The 16,080-nt window shown below is 42.4% G+C and overlaps 1 protein-coding gene across 3 annotated transcripts in view; it reads left to right on the top strand.

The window, feature by feature from the left end:
• Window positions 1-1,005: 1,005 nt before the first annotated feature.
• SNX24 (sorting nexin 24) overlaps window positions 1,006-16,080 on the top strand; it is a 76,390-nt gene continuing 61,315 nt past the window's right edge. The window contains exon 1 of one of the 3 annotated variants that reach the window (XM_081880618.1): window positions 1,006-1,236. In XM_081880618.1, coding sequence (XP_081736744.1) covers window positions 1,177-1,236 — 60 coding nt within the window. In that variant the 5' untranslated portion in view covers window positions 1,006-1,176. The remainder of the gene's footprint in view (window positions 1,237-16,080) is intronic. The other 2 variants (XM_081880616.1, XM_081880617.1) reach the window with 2 other exon arrangements.

The raw sequence follows: 16,080 nt of genomic DNA, 5'->3' as shown, positions 1-16,080 counted from the left end.
TCCAGCTGGGAGCTGATCACGGTGTGGATTTGCCAAGCGTGCCTTCCTCTTAGCACGTTTCTCCCTTTCATCCTGAGTTTGAGCGTCTTCAAAGCCCATGACACCTTTGGTAAAGGCTGTTCTCCAACTGGTGCACTCGCAGGCCAGTGTTTGCCAGTTGTCTGTGTTAATGCTACATTTTTTTAGGTTAGCCTTGAGAGTCTTTAAACCTCTTGTTGACCACCAGCATTATGCTTTCCATTTTTAAGTTTGGAGAGTACAGTCATACCTCAGGTTGAATGCGCTTCGGGTTGAGCGCGTTCAAGTTGCACTCCGCAGCAACTCGGAAGTAATGGAGCGCATTACTTGCGAGTTTTGCCGCTTGCGCAGACGCTCAAAATGACATTGTGCGCATGCGCAGAAGCGGCGAAAAGCGACACAGACGTGCCGTCGCTAGTTACGTTTGCTTCTAGATACGAACGGGGTTCCGGAACGGATCCCGTTCAAATCCAGAGGTACCACTGTAGTTGTTTTGGAAGGCACAACATGACCAGTCAAACGAAGTTGATGTTGAATAATAAATCTCTGCATGTGGTGTTTATTGACCTAAGGCCTTCGACACTGTGAATCGTAATGCCTGTGGACTGTGCTCCTGAAAATTAGCTGCCCAGATAAATCTGTGAACATCATTTGGCTCCTCCATGATAATACGACAGCAACAACCACAAAGTGAACCATTCACAGTGGGATCAGTTGTGTTATGCCCCAACTCTATTCATTATTTTCGTTCCCACGATCCTACACTTTGTTGAAAGGAATTCCCCTCGTGTGTAGAAATCGTCATTGTACATCACCCTCCGGATGCGCCCGCTGCCTCTTTCTCCCCGTGGCCCCCTCCCCTTTCCCGGGCCATCTTGCACCCGCAATCACGTGGGGAGCATCGGCGGTTCCCATAGAAATAGGAAAAGGCTGTCCCTGCCAGTCACATGATTGGCGCTGGCCGACGGCGCCTTCCGCCAGGCTTTGCGCTCCTCGGGGCCGTGGAGGGTCTCCTGCTCCCCCCGCCCCGCCCCTTTCCCGCGGCCGCGCGCTCTCCCGCGCTCGCCCCGCCCCTTTCCCCATTCCCCCGCCCTCGTCCCCGTCCCGGAGGCGCTTCCATAACCGGAGCCTGCGCTCTTGCGCACCAGCGACCGCACCATGGAGGTTTTCATCCCGTCGTTCCGCTATGAGGAGAGCGAGTTGGAGAGGGGCTATACGGTGAGTGGTGGGCAGGAAAAGGTTAAACTCTCTCCCCTCTTTCTTTATCCTCCGTCCCGTCCCCCCCCCCTTTAAAGAGCGGGTTGGTACAGCTCGGGCCGCGGTGAGGCTTTCATGGCGCGTTCCATTCGCCCTAGGGGGGTGGTGCGGGAAAAGCTGGGAGACGCACCTCTAAGCACCAGCCAAATTCCCTCAGTTTTGCGTCCTGGAATAGTAAGGCGAGAGCTCTTCGCTGCGAGGTTCCCCCTATGCCGTTTGGTAAGAGAGAAAAACAAGTCAGGTGCCTTGGCTACCGTTTCATGCGGGGTTTCCCAAAGTTGAGTCTCTGGCTGTTTTGGAACTACAATTCCCATCATCCCTGACCACTGGTCCTGCTAGCTGGGGGGTGATGGGAGCTGTAGTCCAAAACAACAACTGGAGACCCAAATTTGGGAAAACCTGATTTAATGGAATTTGCTCGCAGGGAACTGGACATTCAATTGACAGACCATTTCTGTTGTTGTTGTTTAGTCATTTAGTCGTGTCCGACTCTTCGTGACCCCATGGACCAGAGCATGCCAGGCACTCCTGTCTTCCACTGCCTCCCGCAGTTTGGTCAGACTCATGTTTGTAGCTTCAAGAACACTGTCCAACCATCTCGTCCTCTGTCGTCCCCTTCTCCTTGTGCCCTCCATCTTTGCCAGCATCAGGGTCTTTTCCAAGGAGTCTTCTCTTCTCATGAGGTGGCCAAAGTATTGGAGCCTCAGCTTCAGGATCTGTCCTTCCAGTGAACACTCAGGGCTGATTTCCTTCAGAATGGAGAGGTTTGATCTTCTTGCAGTCCATGGGACTCTCAAGAGTCTCCTCCAGCACCAGAATTCAAAAGCATCAATTCTTCAGCGATCAGCCTTCTTGTAGACTGGTAGAATTGGCCTCAGCCAGGTCAGAAGCAAAGTACCTGGGGTCGTTTCCTAGGCTTGGTTGCATTGCCACTTTTTCTTTGCCAAAACTCTGGCCCCTGAGAAACGTTAATCTCCCCTTGAGCATACACAGAGAGAGGGCTTATGTGAAGTTGAGGGCTTCTGCCCAGGTATGCTAAACTAAAGTGCTTATTGGCCCGGTTGGCAGTGGCTCCATGCTTGGGAAGAATACATCTCTGTGACTTGGGATGGGTTTTCAACTCATGTTTAAGTTCTTTTAAGTGAGGCGAGATAAAAACTTGCTGTGATACAACAGCTTCTGAGTACCAGGTTCTCAGCTTGCAAAAAGTGTCAGAGCTCTCCCAACTGCTTTCACGTTCGGAGTTTTCAAAGAAGGATGGCATCAACTAAGTTGCACAGAGATCCTTGTCAATTGTAGGTGAAGCTGCTGGGGTGGGGCAGCAATTGCATGCTAATTTTTTAAAAAAGCTGTTTTGACTGTCTCACCACCTGCTATTTTATCTCAAGAATATAAGCCTGATATAATTTGTTTATTGGTTTAGCTGGAATAACATTCTAAAATGATATTGGCTACTGCAGTGAGCAAGAAAGAAACTGTCTTAAGGAAGAGCTAGCATATTTCCCAAAAGTGCTGCCTAAGATATAGCAGAGAAACCAAAACCACATCTGACACTTGTAAAGCCAGGATAAGCATTTTTCATAGTCAGTTCCTTGAGTTTCCAATGACCGTTGACCTTATTACAAGTGTCATGCTCAAGTCCCATTTCACACATTGTAGCAGGAAGCAAGAGTTTCTTGTGCTTCCGTATTCCATATCGCTTCATATAATTTGTGATCTGACACTGGGGTCTAGTTGCCGCTGGGTGTAAACCAGTGGTTCTTGCCCAGAGGGTGTAGAGCTGCTATCTACAAATTGGGGGGGGGGGGCAATCCAGAGCTTTGGGGGAGGCAAAAGTAAGCATTAGGGGTTTTTTGACAGCTCCTTCACTGCTCTTGAAATGCCATCTGAAATTCAACAGAAGAAAGTTTTGATCTACTACTCATCCCCTGCCCTGAGGATAAAATCCCAGACACCTCTCTATCCCCCATATACACAAAGTAGCACATGACAATGGGGTTTAAATGCTAAATACTCACCTCAGTAAAAGGTACATGCACAGAATCTGCTTCTGCCATTCCTCTCATTATATTTAGTCAAATGTGCCTTCAGCGCTGTCATAGAATCATAGAACTGTAGAGTTGGAAGGGACCTTGAGGATTATCTAGTCCAGTGTTTCCCAAAGTTGGGTCTCCAGCTGTGTTTGGACTACAGTTCCCATCATCCCTGACCACTGTTCCTGCCAGCTAGGGATGATGGGAGTTGTATCCAAAACCAGCTGGAGACCTAAATTTGGCAAACACTGATCAAGTCTAACTGCCTGCAATGCAGGAATATGCAGCTGTCCCATGGGGATTGAACCTGCAAACCTCGGCATTATAAGCACCACATTCTAGCCAGCTGAGCTATCCACTCATCTGCTTGGCAAGAAATGGCTGCCTGAATAGTGCCGGTCATTGAGAGCTGTCTACTAATACCAAACTTCATATCGGCCACAAGGGTCTTGTGCTCAGCAGACATTTCATGCTAATGTTGTATACTTGGTGGGCAGTACTGGATTAAATATTAAAAACCATTGGGTTAGACCTGCTCTTCAGTGGGGACTCACATGAGTGATTGTTTCTCCATAAGGAAAGAAAAAATCCCTCCAAATGCAAAACTGGCATGTTGGGGAGAAGGTAAAATTTAGGGCTGTAGCTCAGTTGGCAGACTTGTATGCAAATAGTGCTAGGTCCAATTTCCAGTGTCTCCATGTAGGGTCAGAAAATACTGCTGCTGAAATTCTGGAAGAGCTGCAGCTTGTCATTGTAGTACTTAGTTAAATGGACCAATGGCAGCTTCCCATGTTCCTAAGCTGGACCTCTCCTCCTTGGTGCCCAGTTATACAGCACCAATTTTGACCTTCTCTCATTTGCTATGTCGGGAGCCAGCAACATGACTTCCATAGCTTACCATTTGACAGTGGGATCGCCTTGTACGTTTTTCCTTTTAAGCAAGTCCAATTGACACTGTGCTTGACAAGATGTTGGTGATATTTGTTTTCCTCAGTTAATACCAGTCAACGGTTAAACTTTTTATTGCCACTTTAAATTGATGAGTGGGTCTCCAAACTATTGAACCTCTACTTAAAAATGCAACAGTTGTTCATAATTTGGCAGTGAATGACCTTTAAATGTAGACGTTTTGTAAAGATATCCTTGGGGAACAATTTAACTTCAAAATGACACCCATGAGCACTTGTTATCATTTAAATATGCCTCCTTTGTCAATAACAGAATAGCAAGTACTAGTTAGATTTCTAATGTTGATTCAGATACTTGGACACTGGCCGAATAAATTAGTGTGTACTTGATTTATATTGACCAAAAATGTTGCATTGGTGTGTTACAGGTCAAGGTGACATGTGTTTAAGTGGACCGAGGTGCAAAGGGCACACTTGACTGACATGCTTGCAGTGTTTTTAATTAACTTTTTTAATGCTATCCCTTAATTGCTTTTTGAGGTAGTTGAATTATGGAGCTGGGATATGATGTCAGATATTTTCGTTTTTAAGTTATTAATCTCTCTCTTGCCTATAAAATCATTAAAGATTTATTCTTTATATTAGTTTATATAGTTTCCCACTTCCTTTTAAATCTGCTCTAGCTGTGGATTGTGCACCATAGCAGTGAAAGGACTATTGCAAGTCAGGAGGAAACGCTGTAACTTCCTGATGCTAATATTCCAAATCTGTTGATCCCGTGATAAGCAGATGTCGACAGGCTATCTAGTTCTCCCCAGCTTTACCAGAAAATGACTTTAAATACAGTACAAGTGCAGAGCTACGTCAGTTTTGCTTCTGGGCTTTACCTTACCCTTATGCTTGGTTTTCCTGTGCAGCAACAGTATGCAATGTCCTAAAGTAGAAAGCAGTGTAGCCCTGAAAACATGATTTGTGTCCTTCCTCCATGTCTAAGGCTCTCAGTCCAAGTCCTTTAATGCTGCTCTGTCAATTCAATTCAGCAGTATGTAGGACTATGGTTTAAAATAATCTGACACCTGGATGGGAAGTTGAACAGTAGAGAAGGTAAAAGGCAAAGGTAACTCTGACCATTAGGTCCAGTCGCGGAGGACTCTGGGGTTGCATGCTCATCTTGCTCTATAGGCCGAGGGAGCCGGCGTTTGTCCGCAGACAGCTTTCGGGTCATGTGGCCAGCATGACTAAGCCACTTCTGACGAACCAGAGCAGCGCATAGAAATGCCGCTTACCTTCCTGCCGGAGCGGTACCTATTTATCTACTTGCACTTTGACATGCTTTCGAACTGCTAGGTTGGCAGGAGCAGGGACCGAGCAACGGGAGCTCACCCCGACGCGGGGATTTGAACCACCGACCTTCTGATCGGCGAGCCCTAGGCTCTGTGGTTTAGACCACAGCGCCACCAGGGTCCCTTAAGGAGAAGGTAAAGGTAAAGGGACCCCTGACCATTAGGTCCAGTCGTGACCGACTCTGGGGTTGCGGCACTCATCTCGCTTTATTGGCCGAGGGAGCTGGCGTACAGCTTCCAGGTCATGTGGCCAGCAGGACTAAGCCGCTTCTGGTGAACCAGAGCAGCACACAGAAACGCTGTTTACCTTACCGCTGGAGCGGTACCTATTTATCTGCTTGCACTTTGGTGTGCTATCAAACTGCTAGGTTGGCAGGAGCAGGGACCGAGCAACGGGAGCTCACCCCATCGCGGGGATTCGAACCGCCAACCTTCTGATCGGCAAGTTCTAGGCTCTGTGGTTTAACCCACAGCGCCACCCGCATCCCCAAGGAGAAGGTAATTCTTTACAAATTGGAATACCGGTCACGTCTCGCTTTCTTGAATGGAAACTTGCCCTTGAAGTCTTAGAAAGTTTCAGTCATTAAAAAGACTGCTAATAACCCCTGCTTCATTTTTTAAACACGTCAGTAATGGATACTTTAGTTATACGTTATCCTACTCCTGGCTTTTGTAGCCAGACTTTTTTTGATCCTTGTCCTGCTGGGCATCAACCTTTGGTAATATTTCGGTTCCAAAACCTAGATCCTTGGTATAATGTGGACTTCTGTCCTTTTCAACTGCTTGGTCCGCTTTAAACAACTATGTGATGAAATTTTGTTCATGTGCCTTAACAGACACCCCTTTTCTTTTAAAAAAATACTCACTTGGCCCTCTCAACTCAACAGTGTTGGCTCCTCTTTGCTGTCTATGCTGTTTCCTGTCAGTGATAGGGGATCAGAATGTTTCACATCAACAGGGCAACTTCTGATAGTTCTGTGAAAGCTATAACTTTTAAAGAATTTCTGCAGCATGTTGATAATGGAACTTTAATACAGTTCTATTAAAACATATTGAGGATGTAGATGTGTGATTGTGTACTAAGTCCAGTATTAGGCTGGAATTCTACAATCAATACACATGCTATAAGGATGTTTTTAAAAAGTTACGCATTCCCAAAGTAGAGTTAAGATAGATAATATATTGAAATATGCAGCTGTTGCATGTATATCTTGGTTTCCTCTCCTTCAATTAGACCACACTAAATATTCTTGTTAAAGTTTCACTTATTGTTAGTGCCATATAAGCAGACATGTCTATCATGCCTTGAACTGGGGTAGGTGGGAATGATGAAATGTTGTAGTACAAAATGGCATGATACTTGAATCTTGGAAGCTCATCCCTTAATGTGCCATGAAAATTCTAACATAAAAATTTAATGAAACACATTTCATTTTTGTTTGAAATAAGTTTAGTTTTTTAAACCGAAGCAAATCATACACTGCAGTGTCTTCATACACGAGAATAATGGAATCCAACATCACCTCATAATCCCTTACATAAACACAAATTAAGAATCTTGATTGTGTGGTGAAACAATCGATAGGGTAGCAGCGAGTATGTATTGATTGGGAAAATTGCTTTTATAAAAAGTAATCAGATTCATTTCAGCTGACTTGCCTTCTCTCATGGCCCGATCCTATGAACTGCAGTACTGAGATGACAGTTCATATGATCTAGAATAGCACACATAATAGAATGCGCTAAGATCAATTGAATTTGCTTTTAACAATGCCTAGCACCAGATGTGTAACACTACAGCTTTGCACAGTGCTCAAGCATCTTACATATGGCATTCTTCGCTGTGGCACCATCTTTGTGTCTGCACTCTGTATCATATAAGCATACCTCAAATGACAGTCGTTCATTTATTTATGTTCCACTCTGTGCAATGCACACAGAATGGTTTGCAGAATTATTCTATCTCCACTCTTAAGACACATTTCACATATCTTTGTGAGGCAATTAACCCTGCTTTAAGAGTGTGTGTGTGTGTGTGTTCTCTTTCTCCTCCCCTCCCCGAAAAAAATGTATGGATAGAAATTGTAACACACTTTGTTGCCCTTTCCAGAGGACTCATAACTAAACTTACTCATACAGCATTAATTACAGGTGAGTAACTTTAAGTTTGAATGGCCAGAGTGCTGACTGAAAAACAATTCTTCTTCCTTGTAAAATGCTGTACTACTCTGTATAGGTTATTTGTAAATGTCTGCACTGTCCTTTAATATAAATATTCTTGGGGTAGTTACACAATTAAAATAGGAAGTAGCTATGACATCGTATGCTTGCAGGCAAAACCCAAAGGGCAGGGGGATATTTCATTACTTATTTTATTAACAAAACCCAACTTCTACTCCATTGGTTTTCCCTAACCTGTACCACTGTCAACAATTGATGTCACTTAAAGAAGTTAGCACACTTAATTTATCAATAACTCGGGTAACTGGGATATTCCATATTCCAAACTGCCTTTCCCTACTGCTACTCGGTAGGCAGGTTTTTCTGTAAGCCGAGTGGTTTGACTACCCCATCAAGTACTTGGCCACCAAACTACTTTGGCTTCTTTTCAAGTCTCCTTCCTTCCTGCTTCCTGGTCCTCTTCCTTTACTGTCTTCTTCTTCTAGCTGCCCATGATCACCAAGCACCAGCCAACACTCCAAGCAACAGCTCATAACTAACTAACTAATTACTGCTTCTCAGGGTTTAATGGCAAAGCAACCCCAAGGAAAGTCCCTATTACTGCCTCCTACCGGGAAAAGTGATCACATTTCTGTGTATACAGTACACAGCAAAATTTTAAATTACATTTTGTTTGAAATATGTGGCCAACTGTTGCACTTCTGTAGTTAACACAGGTTCCAAACCTGCATTTTATCCAGATGAAAATGTGTGTGTGTGCCTTGCAAATGTGGGTCAGGGTCCAGACAGCAACTCCTTTGGTTCTTTATAAGCATGGATCTCCATGTCACATGACAAATGGCTTAGGAACTCATCCATTTTGGAAGTGGTTTTCTATGGTAGCTGCTGCTTGCGATATGGCTATGCAAAGTTGTTTTCACTCAGCACAGACCACTAGTCCTGATTCATTTTGTAATCTAAAACACTTCTGTTCAAAATGACACAATGGAAAGAATACATTGTTTGTTCTAGGTTCATTCAAATAAAGTTACAAACACGTCAGGTTACAAACTCCGCTAACCCGGAAGTAGTACCTTGGCTTGAGAACTTTGCCCCCGGATGAGAACAGAAATCGCACACCGGTGGCAGTGGGAGGCCCCATTAGCGAAAGTGTGCCTCAGGTTAAGAACGGTTTTGGGTTAAGAATGGACCTCCAGAATGAATTAAGTTTGTAACCCAAGGTACCACTGCATATACTTATTGATCTAATACTTAAATCAGTTCCATTCATACAGAAAATGAAACTAAAGCATCCCATAATGTTATATGTGCACCAATCTTTAAAGAGAGTTATGTTCATTAGTTTTTTATCAATGTGTGTAGGCTTACATATTAGTTGATAACATTTTCCTTTATTTGTTTTGAGTAAAGACTTGGATTTAATAATATACACCAGTCTTTAACAATATTGATTTTGGTTTAAAAGAGTACAAAAATAATCCTCTTCCTGCGGAGCCAACAAATTTTAAATAAATATGGCACATGAAGGATAAGTCAGAATACATTATGTGGATCCAAAATAAGCAATGCTTCAAAAACAATTACCAGGAAACAGAATGTGATAGAGTGAGGAAATATTTTATATAAGATTTCCCATGAAATGAGAGGCTGATTTCATATCCATATACAATGGGTTGTATCCAACTCTGCCGTTCAAGCTCCACAGAAGACTTGCACTTATGCAGCAAGATTTTCCCCTCCTCTTCTATGCAGCCTCTTGTGCACTCTTAAAATCTGCTCCAGAGGGTTGGGAGACCCTTTGAAGCAGATTTTGGGAGTATGTGGGGAGTGGAAAGGAAGGGAAAGAAAGTTCTGTTATTTGAGTGGATACTGTTCCTACAGTGGTAGATACAAAAATCCAACAATGTAGGAATATATATATTCCTATACACCCACCTGGGGCACAGGTGGTGCTGTGGGTTAAACCACAGAGCCTAAGACTTGCCGATCAGAAGTTTGCAGTTCGAATCCCTGTGACGAGGTGAGCTCCCGTTGCTCGGTCCCTGCTCCTGCCCACGTAGCAGTTCAAAAGCATGTCAAAGTGCATGCGGGAAGGTAAATGGCGTTTCCATGCACTGCTCTGGTTCTCCAGAAGCGGCTTAGTAATGCTGGTCACATGACCCAGAAGCTGTATGCCAGCTCCCTCGGCCAATAAAGCGAGATGAGCGCCGCAACCCCAGAGTAGGCCACGACTGGACCTAATGGTCAGGGGTCCATTTACCTTTATACACCCACACCCACCCACATTGCTGTGTGTGTGTGTGTGTGTGTGTGTGTGTGTGTGTGTACACTGTAGGATAATGGGGAAAAAGAGCAGTTTAGGTGGGCTGATTTTGTGAGAGAATACAGGAGCAATGAGATTCTCATCACGCTTGTTTAAGCCTTTCCTATCAGTTGGAGCTGGAACAATAATCTAAATTTTACTTTAGCACCTGCTATGTTACTAATTTAAGTGTAGTGTATGTAAACTGAGCTGGGTTTTTTTTTACTACAATTGTTTATTTGTATTTTTCCTTGTATAGACTGGAGGGAAGACAAGAGATGAAACAATAAAGGCATTGATTCAAAACCACAGATTCATCTTCCTGTTAACAGGCTCTTTGTTCATTTTCTTTCTTTTCCTTTTGAAATGAGCCAATAGTATATAATAGGATTACATGTTCATGACACACTTTCTCTATGAATTATGAGAAATGTAAGTTTCACAATGCCCAGTGGACGTATTCCTTATTTCTTGAGAGAAACTAGCAAGAAGAAGAGGCTTCAACCTTTTTTCTTCCTTTCTGCTAGTTGTAGACTAAATTGTCAAAACTCTCTCATTTGAAAGGAGAGAGGGCTCTTCTAAAATCCACAAATAACTTTATCTGTCAGGGTCTATGAACTTAATGCCCTGTTTCTAAAATCACTCTTCTTCTCAGTTAACTAGATAACTACATAACCCTCTTAACAGAAGAGCTCATGAACCTGCTTCTGTTGGTATTTCTAACCCAACTCTTCTAACGAGCTCAACAGGAAAGTTGTTTTTGCTTATAAAAGTAGAAAATAGATTTGATAAAATGGTTAGTCCCTTGGTCCTTGTTTTATTTATCATATCAGAAAAGAACAATGTTTTGCTGTGTTGTGGTCAAAATAAGAGGCGACCTTGCTTGTTCACAAGTGTTCAAAGTCTAGAGATAAGAGGGGCAAAATAATAGAGTACAATGGAAAGAGTGCAGTGTAATTATTTGTGACTTGTCAAGTGACGCCCTTTCAGGCCCCTAGTGATTCAAATCTGGGAACTCTGCACAATTCTCTAAGCTAAGCATGGCCAGCATCAGAGAAATCTCGCCCAGCTTCTCCGACAGTGCCGAAATTGCATCAGTTTGTCATGCACTGAGCATGCCAGCTCTACACAATATCATTTGCTTGCAAATGGGCCTGGCCCCAAAGCCCTGATACACATTCCTTGGTATCTGACTCTTGGCCTGTGATTTGTCATGTCTCTGGTGCTATCAGTTTAAGGTAATTTTAATAGATTCTGATGGTTTGCTTGTGGGAGCAAAGAATGCACTGTAGCCTGTGTCATTTCGTGGTTCTTTCTGTAGACGACCTCGTGCTGGTGATACCCAGTCAGAAGGACTACAGAGGAAACGAGGCTGGTTTTTGCTAAAAGCTTGCACTGACAAATCTTCAAAGGAAATTTCAAAATTTGCTTAATCATCATCCCCATTTTTAAAGCACAGTGTTTCTTTTCTTACAAATCATTTTGTCATCTTCAGTTAAAATGCAGGCATGAATGTGTGAGGTTTCTTAGACTTCCCCAGCAGTGAACCTAACGCTATACTTCATACATTAAAAAAAAATACTGAAGTTGTGTACGTTGATGCTTAATAAATACCTTTAAATCCTATAACACTTTCCTGAGTTTAGGTCCCACTGAACACAATGGAGTTCTAAGTAGAGAAATATAGGGTTGTACCAATAGTATTATTTACGGAGGGAACAAATACCAAACATTTTGGGCTAAAGTACATACACTTTAATAACTGAGTATTAATATTTGAGTTCCTCTTATTAGTGTAACAGACATACATCATTGTCATTTTTTTTCATCTTCTGATCTGTGCTGCATGGAGCAGGTGCTTATAACTTTCTGAACTAATGAGAAGATAAAATCAATAATTTAATAGTTTGAAAATTAGGACATTGGGAAATTGTTCAGGAAAGTGAGTGTTTAGTTGTCTGAGAGAATTCAGGAGTGTTATGAAACAAATGGCATATTTTATTCTGATTTTGACACTACTACTGGATGAGATTATTTTACCATTGACAACTCTGATCTTTACATCATTTTTTTAACTGTCTCTTTTAATTGATCGCTTCTGTGATATCAGAGCCTGCAGCATAGCTCTCTAGATGTCTGTTGACACTCATCGATTACCGTAAAGGTGTTAATGTTGGTGATTTCATCCAAGAAACGTTCAAAACTCTGTAGCTAAAAGCTCGCAAGCTTGCTGTTTTGAGCTTCTGTTGAATAACATGGACTTGTCTAGAGAAGTATGAGTTGAGTTATTGAAAAATAGCTAGTTGTTATTTTGTATTAAGTGTGGAATACAAACACATTAATGTTTTTCAGTGTTTTTAAAAAGTATCTATTAACATTCATTATTTTCTCTACATGGAATTCATGCAAGATGTGTTCAGACACAGACCATTTCTTTTGACTTTTCCTTAGGGAATGTCTGACAGCAGAGTAACTTGGAGCATCCCTGAAGCTAGTCTGAGCTCTTGTCAGTTTCTTTTCCCTACACACACATGCACACATTGGTTTAGCTTTTTTTCTTTTTTATGTAGAGAAAAATTTTTCAGCCATTATTTGCAGCATTTACAATCTATGTGAGTCTGTGAGAATATACTGATTAACTTAGCTGAGAGGGCAGTTCAGAATCCTATTTCATTCTCTCCCCACCCACTCCTGAACATGTTTCTCTGTGGACAGGAGCTTAGTGGTAGAGCAACAAGCCAAAGGTCCCAACTCAAATCCTCAGTATCTCCAGGTCAGGTTGGAGAAAGACTCCTGAAACCCTGGAGACAGTGGAGATGTTGTGGACTACAGCTGCAATCGGTTTATAATTTTGAAGGAACATTCTTGTGTGTAGATATCAATTTATACAGATTAGATCTCCAAGGTGCTTTCCCATCTATGTCCTCTATACAGATATTTCAATCCTTTCCCCTTGTCCTGATTAATGGTATAGAATCGTAGAATCGTAGAGATGAAAGGGAACCTGAATGTCATCTGGTTCAACCAGCTGATACAAGGCCTCTACTTCTATGTTCTTGATTTCGGACAGTTCATTAGAAATTGGTTAGAAGTCCAGTAAAGTCGTACCTTGGAAGTCGAATGGAATCCGTTCCGGAAGTTCATTTCACTTCCAAAACATTCAGAAACCAAACTCAGCTTCTGATTGGCTGCAGGAACCTCCTGCAGCCCATAGGAAGCCGTGGAAGCCCCATTGGACGTTCGGGTTCCAAAGAACGTTCGCAAACCGGAACACTAACTTCCGGGTTTGCGGCATTTGGGAGCCAAAACATCCGAGTACCAAGGAGTTCAGGATCCAAGGTATGACTGTAGTATGTGTTGGCCAACTTTGATCTGTCAGGAAATGTTTAAATTGATGAACCTGTAGCCAGTTAAATCCAGGGTCTCTCACCTTCCAAGGTAAGTTGTTCTATAGATATAGGATTATGATTCATGTAGAAATATCAAAATCTGAACATATTTGTCTTTATTGTGCTTTATAAGGCTTTTGTAGCATTGCTCCCCAAGGCTAAGCATAGATATTTTGAAACCTTAAAAAAAAATACTTTTTAAGGATGACCCAAGTGCATTATCTTGTCACCTGTTTCTGTAAATGATGTGCTGCTATGTTTTCCCGTTACTGTCTGTGTAACGGAGGCTAATTTATTCTTCAAACCAGGTATTAGCATCCCAAACAGTTAGTCATTTAGGCCTATGGGGAGGGGGTCCAAACAGATTAATATCTTTATTGGGACCTGTGAAAGCATAGTGAGTAAGCTTTCACCAGAACTGTTCTTTAAGCTGGATGCTAAGCAGAAAAAGAAAAGGGGAAGGTAGTGGTGGAAGAAGGTTGCAAGAAATAATCAAAAGCCTAAGCCAGAAGCTTGCCCTCTTCAGATGGAATGGAGGATGTGTTAAGTAGAGCTAATTGGGTTAGATTTTTCCTGTGGGCACAGATTTCCAGTTGGCAGCAAAGTAAGCAGAGCTTGAAGAAGTAGTGGTTGTTCTCTCTCTCTTTAAAATGCCATTAAGTTCAGATAACCAGCAACATCTCTCTACCTCATCCCAACAAGAGTTCTTGCTCACTAGTTTAGCAGCACCAACAACCAAATTGCAAAGGTATTATGCTACGTAAGCTATTTAGTTTATTCTTGCCCTTCCACCAAAATTTATCCAGGAATGTCAAGTCAGTGGAGTATAATAAATCTTTGGCTGACCCTGAACTTCCTGTCACATTAAGATGCTGAACGTACACCCTGCTCACCTTAAGTCATGTCGGCCTATCTGATCTCTGGGAGAATTTAGCAACAGCTGTTAAAGGTATGGGAAAAATTATTAGATGAAAGCAGTGAGCATATACTTGCCCACACGGGAACTTTTCTTCTGGGTGTGTGTTCATGGACAGTTACTTTATTTCATCATTGTTTTTACTGTTACGGTTGCTTACATGAATTATCTCTTTTTTTAATAAATATTTTTATTAAGCAATTTCAATATAACAAATTATCAAACCGTATAATCACATACATTATTCCCCCCTTTTTTTCCCACTCCCCCTTCCATCCATCCCTCCCCCCTCCCACCAGGGACTTCCTTCAGCTCCTCTCTCTGATTTCTCTTCACATATTATTCTCTGCATGTTATAAAGTTATACCTTATCTATCTATCATGTTATCAACCAATAAATTTGTGTATGTTTATTCAAAACCTGCCAAGGAGTCCAGTTCATTTTGTTGTCTTTTTAGATAACTTGTAAAAAGCTCCCATTCTTTCTTAAAGTCACAGTTGTTCTTGTCCCACAGTTTGTATGTCAATTTAGCTTACATGAATAATCTCTAAGCAATTTACTGAATTTTTTTTAAAGAAAAGGATATGTCCTTTAAAAAAAAAAATAGAAACTTGTATAAGCTGCTTAATCAGTATTTTCAGTATTTATTATTATTGATTTCATAAACTTTATATACCACTTGATTGTTGTTGTTTTTTTAAAAAAAATCCACCCTCAAGGTGGTTCACCTGTTCCTTAGCATTGATAATATACTTCTTACTTTAATGTTTGCTCATTCCAACCCTGGGCAGATTGTATGAGTGGATTGTAGAACATGAGGGAAACTATCATGAAACATGTGTCCTGGTTCCTTCCCAACACCAACACACACACACAGACTCTTACTTGGAAGTAAGCAAGAAATCTTTAGTCAGGCAAAGAACAGGACATATCGGCAGCAGACACCGTGCTCAGGAATCACAGTTTGGGAGTTTGGGAGCAAAGCAAGAAGTTCAGAACTGAAGATTATGTCTCCCAATAAATTTTCCCCGACAAGCTTTTAAAGATGAGGTATGACGCATCCGCAAGCTGCTCTTGCCTTGTAGGAAAGTTGGGTTTGCAAGCGCAATGGCCATCGAGTGAGTGGATCTACTCCCATCTGTGAAGCTGGCACCTGTTTCTGAGAAGACTGCACCCTGCTTTTCAGGCTCCTGTTCAGCCACTACCGCCTTGTGTTCAGCCTCTCCCCTCAGCTGTTCAAAGCACTCCATAGCCTTCACAGAGGTGTCCCACTCTACAGGAAGGTTGGAGAGGAAAGCCAACATCCCTGCTCCCTCTTCCAAAGAGAAAGAATTTGGTGTGGAAATGGGAGATTCCCTCCATCCCCAACCCAAGTTCCCACACAGCTGCCCCTTCCCCCATTTCTTCCCCTTCTCTGTCAGACCCTGCCAACTCAACCCCAATCCCAACAGTGTTGTGGAGCTCATGACAGCATGTATCAACCATCTCTTTTGGCAACATGCCCATAAGAATTAAGCCCCATCTAGCCAAGTATCCTGTTCTCATATGGCTGGTCATATGCCTATAGGAAGCACATAAGCTGAGCAATCCATGGGTGCTTTTCCCACACATTGGGCATGCCTCTTTGAAAGGCTATCTTTGTTCCTCTGCTTGTCATCACTACATCCTAAAACTTTCAGTTTCTGGGGGGGGGGGAGTTCACTCTCTATATGTTCTTGAGTAAATTAGCTAC

This window comes from Podarcis erhardii (assembly GCF_964252035.2).
Source record: "Podarcis erhardii genome assembly, chromosome: 11".
NCBI classification, from domain to species: domain Eukaryota; kingdom Metazoa; phylum Chordata; class Lepidosauria; order Squamata; family Lacertidae; genus Podarcis; species Podarcis erhardii.
The sequence above is the reverse complement of the archived record's forward strand: the minus strand, read 5'-3'. Positions and strand labels throughout refer to the sequence as shown.